A 15,105-nucleotide genomic window follows, 5' to 3' on the forward strand; every position below is an offset into this window, starting at 1 on the left:
GCAAAATAGGATTAATAATACTGATGAGGTGATACCGGTGGAAGTGGGGCAATCAGGCCAGTCGTTAGTCAGAACAATAGGAACAATCAATGGAGCTGCAGTGAGTCGTCCTCTGCTCCCCCCAACCTGAGAGCACGGACCTATCATAGCAGAGTCCGGCACCGCCATGTCTGGACAATAGGGATATATATATATATATATATATATATATAGTGCCTAAACTACCAGTAAGACTTTAGTTTGCTGACGAAGTTTCTTGGATAAGAAGCAAAACGTTCGACACCTTCAAAGAAGTACAGATGACGGATGAAGAAAGTTTTTCATCGAAAAACTAGATAACAAATAATGTGACACAACACAAAAGTCACAGACATTCATTCAAATTTTAAGTATTTTCTGCACCATCTTTGTTGTCTGAAGCAGTTGTAGATGAAAGAGGAGAGGATCAAAGCATCCTTTTCACTAGTGGATCAGGGACGTTGTGGTGAAATGTACATGTCTGCTACAAGCTAAATGTTGAAAGCAAACACAAAGCCGTACCATCCATTGATGGAAAGAGCCTGGATCACATCTCCTGTTCCATGTAAATCAGCTTTAATTCGAAGCAACGACAGTTCCACCTACGCATCGGCGCTCTGCGCTGATCTGCTTTCTTCTCATCGCGAGCTCCTCAATCCATGCATCCAGCCAGTTGCAGACTGTCCAACAGCGCCTTTCCGCTGAATAAAGCAGGGCTGTGAAAATGGCCATTCCAGGTGCAAAAAAAGCACAAACGCCCCAGAGCTGTCCAGCGGTGGCATTCAAATAGCACAACATTCCTCCCAAATCAAAAACAAAGCTGACATATTCGTGCTGCCTAAAAAGTGCAACCGCTCAGCAGTCTTCTCTATGAATGTCGTAGTAAAAAATGCTGAAAAACAATTTGTATCCATTCCACACAACACACAACAACTCAAAGTGACAAGAACACACACACACACACACACACACACACACACACACACACACACACACACACACACGCACACACACACACACACGCACACACACACACATACACACAAGAAAAAAGCAAGACAAGAAAGTGCACTTGCTGAGGGCTGCCTACCCGGGTGCCATCTTGGACTTCTTGGATCATAGCCCAATGTGATTTTCTTGGAAATGCCATAGAACCTTTGCAATGAATTGTAATGAGCCCTGCTGGGAAATATTCACAATTCTTGGTGAAAGAAGTATGTGGCCTCCAAGTTTTGGCTAATGACTTCTTCAAGAGCTCTAATTGGATACACAATTGGGCCAACCTAGAGTCCAATCAATGTGACAAGATTGGATATGTTGTTTATAGTTGTTTTGCCTGACAGAAACACTGACCGGTTTTTTTTTTAACGTTTTCTCTTATCAAGAAACGTTCCCCAGTGTGAACCAAGCCTCACGTAAGAGAGCCCTCTGAAGGCCTTCAATTAAGTGTAGTTATTTTCCATTAATTTGTGAACATTGACGTTCACGTGTTATGTGAAGACAGTCTATAAATGACAGGTATCAAAGTCAAGGCCCGGGAGCCAAATCCGGCCTGCCACATCCTTTTTTTTGGCCCGCGAAAGCGAATCAAACTTGTGAAATTCCATGATGCTCGCTAAAATCCTTACCAGAATTTCATATTTTTGGATGTAAACCACAACAACACTCATTATTCTTGACTTCAGATTTGAAAAGTAGTTATTCATTAATTTGTTGTGCGCTCTATATGTAATATGTGGAGGGGATTAAACACTCTACTGGCTTCCTCAAATTCATAACGGCCCTCGAGAGGAAACCATAACTACAATGTGGCCCCCGGCAAAAAATGACTTTGACACACCTGGTATAAATGGAGAAACTTCAGCAGTGTTCATATTCTCATTGTGTGTGGCTATCCTTGTGTGTGAAATACTCACCATTCAATTGCAGCCTGTACATGCATAACTGCAAAACCACAAGATGACAATCATGATATCAACCCATCGGACTGCATGTGCACTGCGTTCTATGTTGTTCGACACCAAAGCTTCCGGTAAAAGATAATATTTTTTTAAAACTGTCTAATTGTAACTTGCCTGTAATTCAGATTTACTGTCAATGCTAAGAAACTTTTCGCTCCCACAAAAAGTTATTTCATTCATGTTTTCTCATGAATCGAGTGTCCCAATTTTTTCCCCTGTCAATATATATAAAATTACAGCAGCACACGTAATTGGATCAATAAACCATTGTTAGGAGCTTCAAGAACCGACTCGTTCATTCAGTCGTTGATTAACGCCGCACGTGATTGGTCTAGATCCGTGGTAGAGGAGGGAGAGGACACACGCAGCAGGACACACGCAGCAGTGAGGGGGCGGGGATTACAAAAACAGAGCTGCACATGAACAGGAAAGGCAGATGACAGAGCTTGAAACAAAAAAAAAACAAAAGTAAAAAGGTGAGTACATGGATAGAAAACACAGTGAAATTTGGACTCGTTTAAAAAGAGTGTAGACTGCAAGATTAAAATAGCCCATTAATCCGGCTCCGCAAATAACCCGCACAAGCCATCTGTACAATTTGAAGAGAAAAGACAAGCAAGGCAACCAGCTATTAATGAAGTTTCTAGTGTGTCTGCCTGCAACTGTTGCTGCAATATCACAACTTCCGAGATGTACAACCCAGAGCTCCTTGAGACACTTTATGCAAAAAGCTATCCATTCTATCAAGCCATCAATGACCATCACAAACGTAAATAAAATGACTTTATTATATAGTACAGTTTATTTGTTTAATTACAATATCATAGCACATTTATTATACATAAAATAAGGTACATTGTGTGGAGTTTTAAGGCTTATTTAGTTGAAAATTATGTTTTATGGGTACATGGGAATGGATTATTCTCATTTTAATTGTTTCCTATGGGAAATTAATGTTCGGAATACACACTGTTCGCCTTACACACACTTTCTGGGAACCAATTAAGTTCGTAAGCTAAGGTATTGTACAGTGATACCTCGATTTACGAACGCTTTAGCTAACGAACGTTTCGCCTGACGAACATTAAATTAATAGAACTAGTTTTCAGGAAACACACGGAGTGCCACAATGGCTGGCGGACTAGTTTTCGGCGGAAGAATACCAAACTACATGGCCAAACAGAGCCACCGTGGCTGCCAGACTACTTTTCCACACCCCCTTTCTCTGAGTGCATACGTGGTTAGCTATCGAGTGGATACTTTTGCTTTTTTGGGACCGAAAAAGACCTCACCACAGGCTAGTGTTCAGACGAAGAGGACAAAACAAAATTACGGTCTGTTCACAACTTTTTAGCGACATTGTGGTTTTTGTCATGGAGAACATTTGGTAAGCTGTACAGCGATGAGGAACATGGAGACTTTATATTTGTCTGCTTTGACAATCATAATGCAGAACACACTGCGTTGTTTCAAAAAAAGCACCCCTAAATATCCATGAAATGACAAAGCCAGGAAGGATCAACCTTGTTAGAGTGAGGGATTACTATATTTTGAATTCAGATAAATCTGGAAAACCCATGTAATAAAATCTATTCTATGCTTTCGGAATAATCAATCCAGTTGATCTTGAGGTTTTTCTTGTTTTACTCTTTACTTCTTGCTCATCAAAGATGGCGGCAAATAGTTTTGGAGCGTTCAGTTTTACAGTACATTTATATAAAAACAACAAAGGACATTCTCTGATTCTAGAGAAGTTTACAAAAGCACAGTGAGACATGCAAAATTATCAACTTTGTTGCTGCTGTCGGCTATGTTCCTATGCTATGTTCCTATGCTATGTTTCTATGAAAACACAACAAAAAAAAAACAACAATGGGCTTTAATTCTGGCAAAGGAACAGATAAAATGAGTGAAGTTATGTTCACTTTGTGTTCCTTGTGACAAGAAAGGAGCCTGGTGGGAGGTAATCAATAGCGCTGATCACTGCTCTGGAAACTTCTCTCCTGAGGTTTGTGCTTCGACGGCCCACTATTTCTTTTGGATATGTCACCTGCCTCACCTCTACAATTCAAAAAAGAAAATGACAGCTTTTCTGGCGTTATCGTCAACATCAGATCAGCTGAGTCATGCCGTTTTTCATTTGGTTGAATTGTTGAACATTAAAAATGTGCCAGCCACATTTTATGGCAGTATTTTACCACAGTGGACATTTAAATAAGGTAGTCACGACGCTCAGTGCATGTGCTCTTTTCCCGCTCACGATTCACTCACGTGTCATCTTGCCAAAACTTTCACAAGTGACGGTTTTTCTCTCTACCTTTTTGTTTTCCCTCTCTCTCTCTCACACACAGACACGCACACACACATACAAACACACGCACACACCTACACACACACACACACACACACACACACACACACACACACACACACACACACACACACACACACACACACACACACACACACACACACACTCAGTAATAGATACGTTCGTACCGTTGCTCTTCAAAGAGATCGTGGACATGTTTTAGCTCTTGGAAATTCGTATCACATATTAAAAAAACATTTTCCGATTAGAAAGACAATTTCACACAAAAGGTGAAAACCGTGTCACACTGACATCATCATGATTGGGTGTATAACATTCCACCATTATAAAAAAATCACTGTATTATCCAGAATGAATTCTGTGATTTATATCTTTATTTGTACTGTATATATTTTTTCCTGGAAAATGGTGACATGGAGAATCTTGACTTCCAGTGAACGTATGTGCCCAATCATTCATTGACAAACACAGTAGTTACAGCCCCCTCTGCCAAAACATGTAGATTATTCTTACAGCTAAATTACTGTAAACAACACATCATACGAACTGCTGAGTGCTGTATTGTTATGATGAGTTTCCCACCACAATTGGCACATTTTCAAAATGCAGGGAAAATCACTGGACCTTTTTCACTCATTCCATTGCTAAAATGAATTTTTGATCACATTGACCACTTAGCGGAGATCTTGGAACATTAACATTACCTCAAGATTATTGTGTTGATTGGAGTTGCTGATGGTACTGAGAAGGTCTGTCCACATCCCATCAGACCTTGCAACCTTTGCATGAAAAATGTGAGAAATAATTTCTATTGTGAATAAAGCATTTGACCATCAGCACAGATATTGAAAAATGAAACCATGCTGCTATCTATACACTGTTGTGATTTGTAATTGAATCACCAATTAACTTACATAAAACCAAGCTTCAAACGTTCAGTGATGTTGTTCGCCTGGGGGGAAGGACTAATGTTGTTTTACTACATGCATCACATATTTGGGATGCTATTATAAGGCTGCGAGTGCGCTATAATTTTTTTAACCAGGGATGATTTTGGCCAATATGTATCACAGATATACTGTATTATTAAGACACCTGTCGTACAGCCTACTCCACAAATTTTGGAAGACTGAGCATAAGCCAGTTTAAAAAATGCATAGAGCCTCCCTGAAAAAAATGCACAAACTTGATCGCCGAGGTCAACAGATGAAGAACATGATCCTTTCTCTGCGGGTGAGATTGGCTTGAGTTTTATTTTTGTGTGAAATTGTGTTATTGATCCACAGAGTTTGGATATTTTATATCTTTAATGCTTATCCAAGATTGCCAACATATAGGGCGTGTCAAAGAGGTGTATTTCATTTCAAACTGCAAGTTCCCCCTTCAAAGTAAAACTACTATCAATTGTAGCTTTTAATGTCTATCATACGATACAATTGCATCAGGGAGGGGAAGAATCAAGTTGAAAAAAATCGATATTAGACAACTTAAAAGAATGCTTGCACCAATTTTCGCATAAAGGTCATTTCCATAAGTAGTTCATCTAATGTTAAATTTTTCTCATTGCTACAGAGGGAATCCAAGACATGTCAGAGCAGTGCAAGACATGTATCATGACTGTAGAACAGTTGTGAAGTGTGCTGTCGGTGTGACTGAGGAATTCAAGGTGGAGGTGGGACTCCACCAGGGGTCAGCTCTGAGCCCCTTCTTATTTGCTATGGTGATGGACAGGCTGACAGACGATGTTAGACAAGAATATCCTTGGACAATGATGTTTGCAGATGACATTGTGATCTGGAGCTAACCTGCCATCCATCCACTGTACTTGACTGTTGTACATCTCTTATCTACGCTCTGCTTTTACATCATACCCATAATGGTCAGTCTCTCAGGGCCCTTGAATAATTTGGATACTCAAGCTGAAAAATAAATGAGTAAATAAATACGCTTTTAACTGATTCACCGCCAGACGATGTGCAAAAATGTATCCACTCCAATGCCAGGGTTTTTGTCATTTTCACTCAAATTTCAGGACCTGCAGAATATTTAGTTTGAGGACTACATAAACATTCAATGCAGCAAAGAAACCTTAGACTCTCTTCTTTCATCGGGAAAAAGTGTTAATTCCTAAATTATATGTATCTGGAGTTATCCGACTTTGAAATAGGGGTGGCTGCCAAAAAGGCAAATGCCCCCTCATGAGAGGGTAGAAACATTGCCAGAGGTCTGACTTCGCTTTATTGGCCCCACCCGCAAGAAAAGCCAAAACCCGAACAAATTTGAGAATGGTGCTCCACGTCATGCTTTTCAATTCCCCAATAAATTTAGGAATGGCAGTGAATGAGTTAAAAGCCTGTGAATTTTAGGCCCCCCTCGGAATTGTTTGTGTTTGTGAATGACATACACACATATGTACTGGATCTATCTATCTATCTATCTATCTATCTATCTATCTATCTATCTATCTATCTATCTATCTATCTATCTATCTATCTGTCTGTCTGTCTGTCTGTCTGTCTGTCTGTCTGTCTGTCTGTCTGTCTGTCTGTCTGTCTGTCTGTCTGTCTTCTCTGTCTCTCTCTGTCAGTCTCTTTCTATCAGGCACGACTGTCACCTTTACCTTCCAGGCTCTCTCCAGCTCCTCTCTGAGCCCTTGGTATTTCTCGATTTTCTCATGTTCCTTCGGTCTGATGTTTCCATCACTCGGGACCGCTACATCCACGAAAACGGCTTTCCTTTGCCCTTTATCTATGACCACGATATCTGGTTGGTTGGCCATTACCATCTTGTCAGTCTGTATCTGGAAGTACCACAGGATCTTTGCTCGGTCATTCTCTACTACCTTGGGAGGTGTTTCCCATTTTGACCTTGGGGTTTCCAGTCCATACTCCGCACAGATGTTTCGGTAGACTATGCCAGCCACCTGGTTATGGCGCTCCATGTAGGCTTTCCCTGCCAGCATCTTACACCCTGCAGTTATGTGTTGGATTTTCTCAGCTGCCTCTTTGCACAACCTACACCTTGGGTCTAGCCTGGTGTGGTATGTCAAAGTCAAAGTCAGCTTTATTGTCAAATATGCTAATATGCATGACATACATCACAGATGAAATTACTGTCCTCTCGGACCTAGCATGCAAGGCACTTATAATTACTTAACAAACATAAACATGAAAACGCCAATTTGCCGGGAGAGGGGAGCCGCTGCGTGTTCACGCGCCGCCATCTTGGGGAAATTTTTTTGGAAAAAATAACAAATATGACAACACAAAGACACAGAGTCATTCATTCTTCAGGACTTGCTGTACCCTCTTTGTGATGACATGAAGCAGTTCTAGTTGAAAGAGGAGAGGATCAAAGCATCCATGTCAGCAGTGGATCAGGGACGTCATGGTGGAATTTGTACGTCTACTACAAGCTAAATGTTGAAAGCAAACATGAAGCTGTAGCATCCATTGACGAAAAGACATTGTCTCACATATCCTGTCCCACATAAATCCGCTTCAATTCCAAGCCGCGACAGTTCCACATACGCATCGGCGCTCTGCGCTGACGCTGCTTTCTTCTTATCGCGGGCTCCTCAAGCCATGCATCCATCCAACCGCAGACTGTCCAACAGCACTGACCTTTCCACTGAACAAAGCGGGGCTGTGAAGATGCTGCCCATTACAGGCATTATATCCGTGCCTCTATGGCTCTGGTGTTCAGGGCCTGCTCTTGGGCAGCCAGGATGAGTGCCTCTGTGCTGTCCTTTAGGCCAGCCCTCTCTAGCCACTGATAGGACTTCTTGAGATCAGCCACTTCAGTTATGGTTCGGTGGTACATCCCGGGGCTTTTCCTCCCATGATTGTCCCTATTCAAGCACCTCATCCTCTGTTCCCCATTGCCCGAGACATTCTCTGAGTACAGCATCTGTTGGAGCCTTCCCTTTGATGTATTCATTGAGCTTGGATGTTTCATCCTGGACAGTGGCTCTCACACTGACTAGTCCCCGGCAGTGTACAGTACCGTCTCAGGGTGCTGGACTTGGGATGGAACACTCCATGCATGGTGAGGAGTTTTCGGGTCTTAACATTCGTGGCCACCTTATTATTCCTGCAGGGTATCTGATCACTGGCATAGCTGTTTATTGCCCAGGTCTTGTTCTTGCCATTGAGCTGGCTTCTTTGGACTGGAAGTATTTGGTCGTAGCCGCTTTTCTTGTTGCTAGTTCGAGGTTGCCATTGGCCTGTGGTATACCAAGGTACTTGTAGCTTTTTTCAATGTCTGCTATTGTTCCTTCAGGGAGTGAGACCCCTTCAGTGTGGACGACCTTGCCCCTCTTAGTCACCATCCGACTACATTTCTCCAGCCCGAATGACATCCCGATGTCACTGCTGTAGATCCTGGTTGTGTCGATCAGGGAGTGTGTATATATATATATATATATATATATATATATATATATATATATATATATATATATATATATATAGTAAAGTCTCGTTATATCGATGTCGGATATATCGATAGTCCTGGTTATATCGATATTTTTTCGGACTCCCTTGAATATCGATATAACGAGACTTTACTGTATATATATATATATATATATATATAGAGAGAGAGAGAGAGAGAGAGAGAGAGAGAGAGAGAGAGAGAGAGAGAGAGAGAGAGAGAGAGAGAGAGAGAGAGAGAGAGAGATCTGTTTGTAGCAGTTTTCCCTGACCAATTTGTATACTCATGCAAGAATATTCAGTGTGTGTGCGCACATCTCACTCAGTTCAAGCCGAAAGGCCGGTAAATGTAAATATCCTCAGAGGCGTGAGGTGACAGTGTTGAGTGATTGCCACTTTTCGGTCTGAATCATCTTTCTGACACGCGATGAGTAGCTGACACCAAGCCATCTGTGTTGTTATGTTGTGTGCAGGATCCCTGGCAGGCTCAATGACAGGCGCACTCCCCTCGGAGAACTCAATTGGATCTTCACAGCCATCACCGACACCATTGCCTGGAACGTGTTGCCCCGAGGTGCGACGGATAAGCAAACTTCTCCGAAATTTCAATTGAAAGCGTCAAATAAATCACTGTAATAATGAAGCGCATCTGACAGTCAAACTGTCAGACAGTTTTAGTTTTTACTCTGCACCAAGATGTGTGGAGAGGCACGAACCGGGCGAATGATATAGCATTTAATTCCTGGGATCTTCAGTTTTCATACGTCGCACACAATATCATGACACACCAATTTTTAAGAGTGAAATATGTCTTCATTTTCAGTGAAGGGAATTGAACAAAAAATGCAAACAAAAACTGATTTGAACACAAAAATGAATGGATCAGAGAATATTTACAAACAAAACTAATTTTTCCAGATTTAAAGAAAAACAAAACAGATTTTGTTTGTATATTCCACAATTTTGGTTGCAAAATTTTAAATACTTGAAAGGTCTGAAATATTGATTACATTTGGTTTAAAATCTACTTCAGTCGTGTGTGTGTGCGTGTGTGTGTGTGTGTCTGTGTGTGTGTGTGTGCGTGTGTGTGTACGTGCATGCGTGTATGTGCGTGTATGGGTGGGATATTGGGGGTTCTTGTCACTGAATATAAATCTGGTAAGTAATAAGAAAACCATCACAAATAAATGTCTCACTGAGAAGATTAATCTTTTATTCATTAAGAAATTGGCATTCTCTTCACAAGTGCAACTCGTAAAGAAAACGCTTTTTCGGTCCTTGAAAAAAGTTTAATGAACTGTAATTTCTGATCATTAATTTACAGATATCTAACTTTTTATTGAGGTGTTTCTGATTACAGTCAGTCATATGTCAAACACAATTTATCAAATAAAAAAACGCCTTTGTATGTTTGTTACTTATGAGGTTGGACACACATGTATTGTATACTGTATGTATATATTTTTTAATATCTAAAAATGTAAAACCAGAAAGTAAATTTGACTTGCGTTATTCCTGAGGTGGTGCAGTGGATTACCGCACACAGTGAGAGCTGGCTGTTCCCCAGGTCTTGTTTATACCTAAACGACAATATGCTTTATTATTAAACGAAACATTGTGGTAAATTTCGGTTTTCTTAAATAAAAGCCACATTGGTTGAGACACAAATTTATTTTCATCATGACATAGACAAATGTAATGTTTCTTTGTAACAATCTGCAACTTCCATGATTTTCGATCAGACTATTTGACACCACAAGCAACATTGAGAACCTGCAAGACGATACCCTGACCAGACCAGATTTTACTCACAAATTTTATGTCACTCATACATCCCAAGCGCACTTAGTCACAGCTCCGGTAACAATGTGACAATGCTGCTGGCTGCCAAAGCCTTATAGACCCTCATGGCTGTAATGAAGCAGCCCACGTCGTGGACAACCCCAGTCATGAGGCTCCGTTGCACACCTAATTTAAATATCCCAGACTATGGTTCCCAACTCATTATGAGCTCTGTTGAAGTATTTCTTATGTGCAGCTCACAACAACTATGTGTAGCTCATACTACAAACAAATAAACATACATAGATTTGCAAGGTATTGGCTTGCCCCTGTCCTATTATTTTTTCTGATTCAACTTTTTGGGTGACCCATGAACTTTAAGTCTATCCCAATCCACCTTTTGGTGGCAGCAAGTGCGCTCCGCGTCCGGCAATCGCGATGCATATCCTGACAGAAAAACATTCATAAGTGGATTCACAATTTACCAAAGTCGCCTGTGTGTCACGGTTTGCGAGGTGGTGATGGCGGGTGCGGATCCCAAAAAGCAGGCAGGAGGGAGCAGGTGGTTGTTTGACAAATTGTATTAAAATAAAGTCAGCAGGAACAAAATGTAAAACATCAAAATCATCTGAATGGAAAAAATACAAAGTAGCAAAAGAAGACCAAAAGTAAAAGTCCGCCAAGGTTAAACAAACACATACACAATGCATGCAGCAAACAAACAATGAACCGGCACCGGATGGTCGTGCCGGGTGTCCTTTTAAGTGTCAATGATTAAACGACCAGCACCCGCTGGTCGCCAACCTGATCGGGACGACCAGCACCTGTGCAGGTGTAGGCGGGGCCGACAGCGCCGCCCCCCATTGGTCGCCAACCAGATCATGACAGTACCCCCCCTTCAAGGGGCTGCTTCCAGAAGTCCCAACAGTCTCCCAAGAGGTCCACTCGCCAGGGAACGGTTGGTGGAGAGGGCAACCGCTGCCTCTCCAGCATACGACGGGCGGCGGCCTGATGGGAACGGGACTCGGCCTGGGGTGGACGAAGACGCGGCACGGATCGTCGTGGGCGTGAGTGCGATCCCTCTCGCACGTTCACGCGACGGCGCATGGCTCTGCGTGGACGTCGAACTGCCAGGCGCAGAATGGCACCCCGTACGGCCGTATGGGACCAGGTCTCGGCCGGACGCCGACGTGGGTGTGAACTGCCCGGCTCCGGGGGAACGAGACCAGTCCAGAGCCGCTCCGGGATCCAGCGGTGAGTGGGGTCTCGGACTGACGTTGACGCGGATGTTGCACGGCTCGTCGTGGATGAGACTCAATTCGTCATGCACGATGACAGCGTGGCTGGACGTGGGCGTGCAATGCCAGTCACCCAGTGTCACCCTGGACGGCCACCTGGAAGGAGGTCTCGGCCGGACGTTTACGTGGACGTTACGGCTCGTCGAGTGACGCAATTCAAACTCGACGAGGCTCGGGCTAACGTGGACGTAGCATTGCCAGGCACAGGGTGGAAATGAGACGGGTCCGATGTACCTGCGGGATCCGATGGTTGGCCGGTTCATTCCGTCACGGTTTGCGAGGTGGTGATGGCGGGTGCGGATCCCAAAAGCAGGCAGGAGGGAGCAGGAGGTTGTTTGACAAGTTGTATTAAAATAAAGTCAGCAGGAACAAAATGTAAAACATCAAAATCATCTGAATGGAAAAAATACAAAGTAGCAAAAGAAGACCAAAAGTAAAAGTCCGCCAAGGTTAAACAAACACACACACACACAATGCATGCAGCAAACAAGCAGCAAACAAACAATGAACCGGCACCGGATGGTCGTGCCGGGTGTCCTTTTAAGTGTCAATGATTAAACGACCAGCACCTGCGAGGCTGCAGGCAGGGCTGACGTCGCTACCCGCTGGTCACCAATCTGATCGGGACGACCAGCACCTGTGCAGGTGTCGGCGGGGCCGACAGCGCCCCCCGTTGGTCGCCAACCAGATCATGACAGTGTGTTTTTTTCATACTTTGTTTTGTGTCCCTGTTGGGTAATTATGTTTTTTGTTTAAAATAAGTCTTCTGTTCTGTGTTTCCTTGTAGATTTGTTCCAGAAGCTGTTTCGTCAGGACCTTCTGGTGGCCAGCTTGTTCCGTAATTTTCTATTAGCAGAGAGGATAATGAGGTCATACAACTGTACACCAGTCAGCAGCCCTCGGTTGCCTCCAACTTACATGCATGCCATGTGGTAAGACACACTTACACAACTCTCAGTTAACCCAGAATGTTACACGCTGCACAAATTACATTCCTGATCCATTCTGAAACAGCTGGATCAAAAATAACCAGTTTTGGGTTACATTTTAACCAATTACAGTGTGAAAATAAAACTGCCCCCAACTTGGGTCAATTTGAGCTAGAAAATTTTGTTTGTTTTGACACAACTTGTAGGTTTAAATGAATTTACCAAATTGGGTAAGAACAGTGCAATGCTTTATTTATGTGTTTATTTATGTGCAATAAAGATGATTCTGATTCTGATATTTACCCAACTCTGACTTAAAAGAATAACCCGAAAAGGTCAAATTGAGCCAAGCGGATCTATCTAATCTATCAATCTAAAGAAATTAATTTAATCTATCTATTCTATTTATTCTGTCTGTCTGTCTGTCTGTCTGTCGGTCGGTCCGTCCATCCGTTGACCCAGCTACATCCATCCGACCATCCATCCATCTATCTCTCACATTTCATACACAAATACTGCCAGTATTTTGCAACTACAGGATAATAACAGCGGGCAGTTGTCCAAACTATACATTGAACTTCAATCAAGACCCCTCTTTTCTTATCTAATCCCCAGTACACAGAGGTACTCATCTGAATCCTTGTCTATTGACTTCTGTAGCCATCCCTTGTGTAACACACACTCCACCATTAACTTTGCCTTTACACAAACAGTTCTGCCAATATTGTTTTTTTGTCTCTAAATGCATGCCCGAAACCTCCCACTCGCTATCTGCCTTGTGTTGCAAAACAAAGAAAAACTTCTCACTGGTTCTGCCTAGTGAGGCAGATTGTTGCATAACATAAAATGATGTGATGTCGTTTTGGATAGAATCGTTTTTGTGCAGGAGTTAATGGCAAACAGGTCTGTATTAGATGTGTGTGTAGGTTATTGTGTTTATGGTGACAGTTATTGAGAGATCTAGCACATTTTAGCACATGCAGTGTTGAAGAGCACAGAATTATGACACGACTGTCCAAATCCTGCCGATGAACGATAAATGTGAAAGTGGCACAAATAAAAGGCCACTCGAATAATAAAATTGGATCAGTCATTTTAAAGTGCAAGGACGATAAAAGGGGGTAATTAAACAATTCAGGGGTTCCTGGATCATTGGCATGCATGTACCTATACAGCCGTTGTTATTCAAATAGTGTCGAACCACATAAAACAGAAAAATCCAAGGCTGATTATTCCCCTGTGGACAGTGTCAGTGTGGGAGTGTGTACAAATGTGGGCGTGTGTGTTACTGCACCACTCTGCAGGCAACGGCGACCAGTACTTAGTCAGCCACCAACTGCTCCCTTAAACTCTTCTGTTGACTGCTGTCCTTATCCCGCATGCTCCGCACACACGCATGCACACACTGACAGGTTTTGGTGATGAGTCGCTCATCGATATTGGCAACCCTCACCTGAGTTAATGCTGTCATCCCAAGTGATTCAGAATTATCCTCCCCACCTTTGATAATTTGGCTTCTCTGCATTTCTGCTATTACCTTTTGACTTCACACGATATTGGTAACAAGTGAGATAATTTTATGGAAATTTGGGGGGGGGGGAGTCCTCATCCCATGTCACAGTGTAGGCCTTTAGCCGAGTGGTGCACTATAATCTAGTCATCATCAATTGAAGAAGAGTTTTATGATGATTGTCAGTGACTCCACAAGCTGCAGTGTTATCCTGCGTGTTGTTGTATTGTCTGTCTACATGTGTTGATGCACCGTTTGTTTTCAAATATTCGTTACACTGACACATTAATGTTGTTTATTATAATGTTTTTCCACTTCCTAAAGCATTTGTGTATGTTATATTTTCACTGTGAGATGGGCCAGCAGGATTGAAACTACTTTCAATCCACTGCACCACCTAATGTATATTTTATACCAGAAGCAATGCAATTATTCCTGATTAACTCATTTACTGCCATTCCCGAATTTATTTGGTAATTGAAAAGCATGACATGGAGCTGCATTTCCGAATTTGTTCTGGTTTTTCTTCCTGGCGAGGGGTGGGGGGGGGGGGGGGGGTGAATCAAGCCCCAGTCAGACAAAGATCCTGCAATCACAAACACACAGCAGCGGATCATGGTGTATATTTACGTTGGTCAAACAAATCACAATAAGGTGGGGCACCGTTAACATAAATGCACTGGCCTGAATTCCCTTCCGAATTTTCTGTGCTTATAAGTTCAGATTGTGCATGCCTTACCACACATTAAAGCGACGAATCAGTTACAATGCAGGTAAACGCCAATATATGTACTGTATTGAGGAAAAGAAAGCCATTTAAAGAGCAAAAACCATGTGGCGCA

General features: G+C 42.5%; 1 protein-coding gene across 1 annotated transcript in view; it reads left to right on the forward strand.

The window, feature by feature from the left end:
• rptor (regulatory associated protein of MTOR, complex 1) overlaps positions 1-15,105 on the forward strand; it is a 182,450-nt gene that overhangs the window by 66,010 nt on the left and 101,335 nt on the right. Inside the window, exons 9-10 of the mRNA XM_089007081.1 lie at positions 9,218-9,318; positions 12,612-12,756. Of these exons, the coding sequence (XP_088863207.1) occupies positions 9,218-9,318; positions 12,612-12,756 (246 nt within the window). The remainder of the gene's footprint in view (positions 1-9,217; positions 9,319-12,611; positions 12,757-15,105) is intronic.

The sequence above is a fragment of the Hippocampus bargibanti genome, linkage group LG10 (assembly GCF_051943395.1).
Source record: "Hippocampus bargibanti isolate YZ-2025 linkage group LG10, ASM5194339v1, whole genome shotgun sequence".
NCBI lineage: Eukaryota > Metazoa > Chordata > Actinopteri > Syngnathiformes > Syngnathidae > Hippocampus > Hippocampus bargibanti.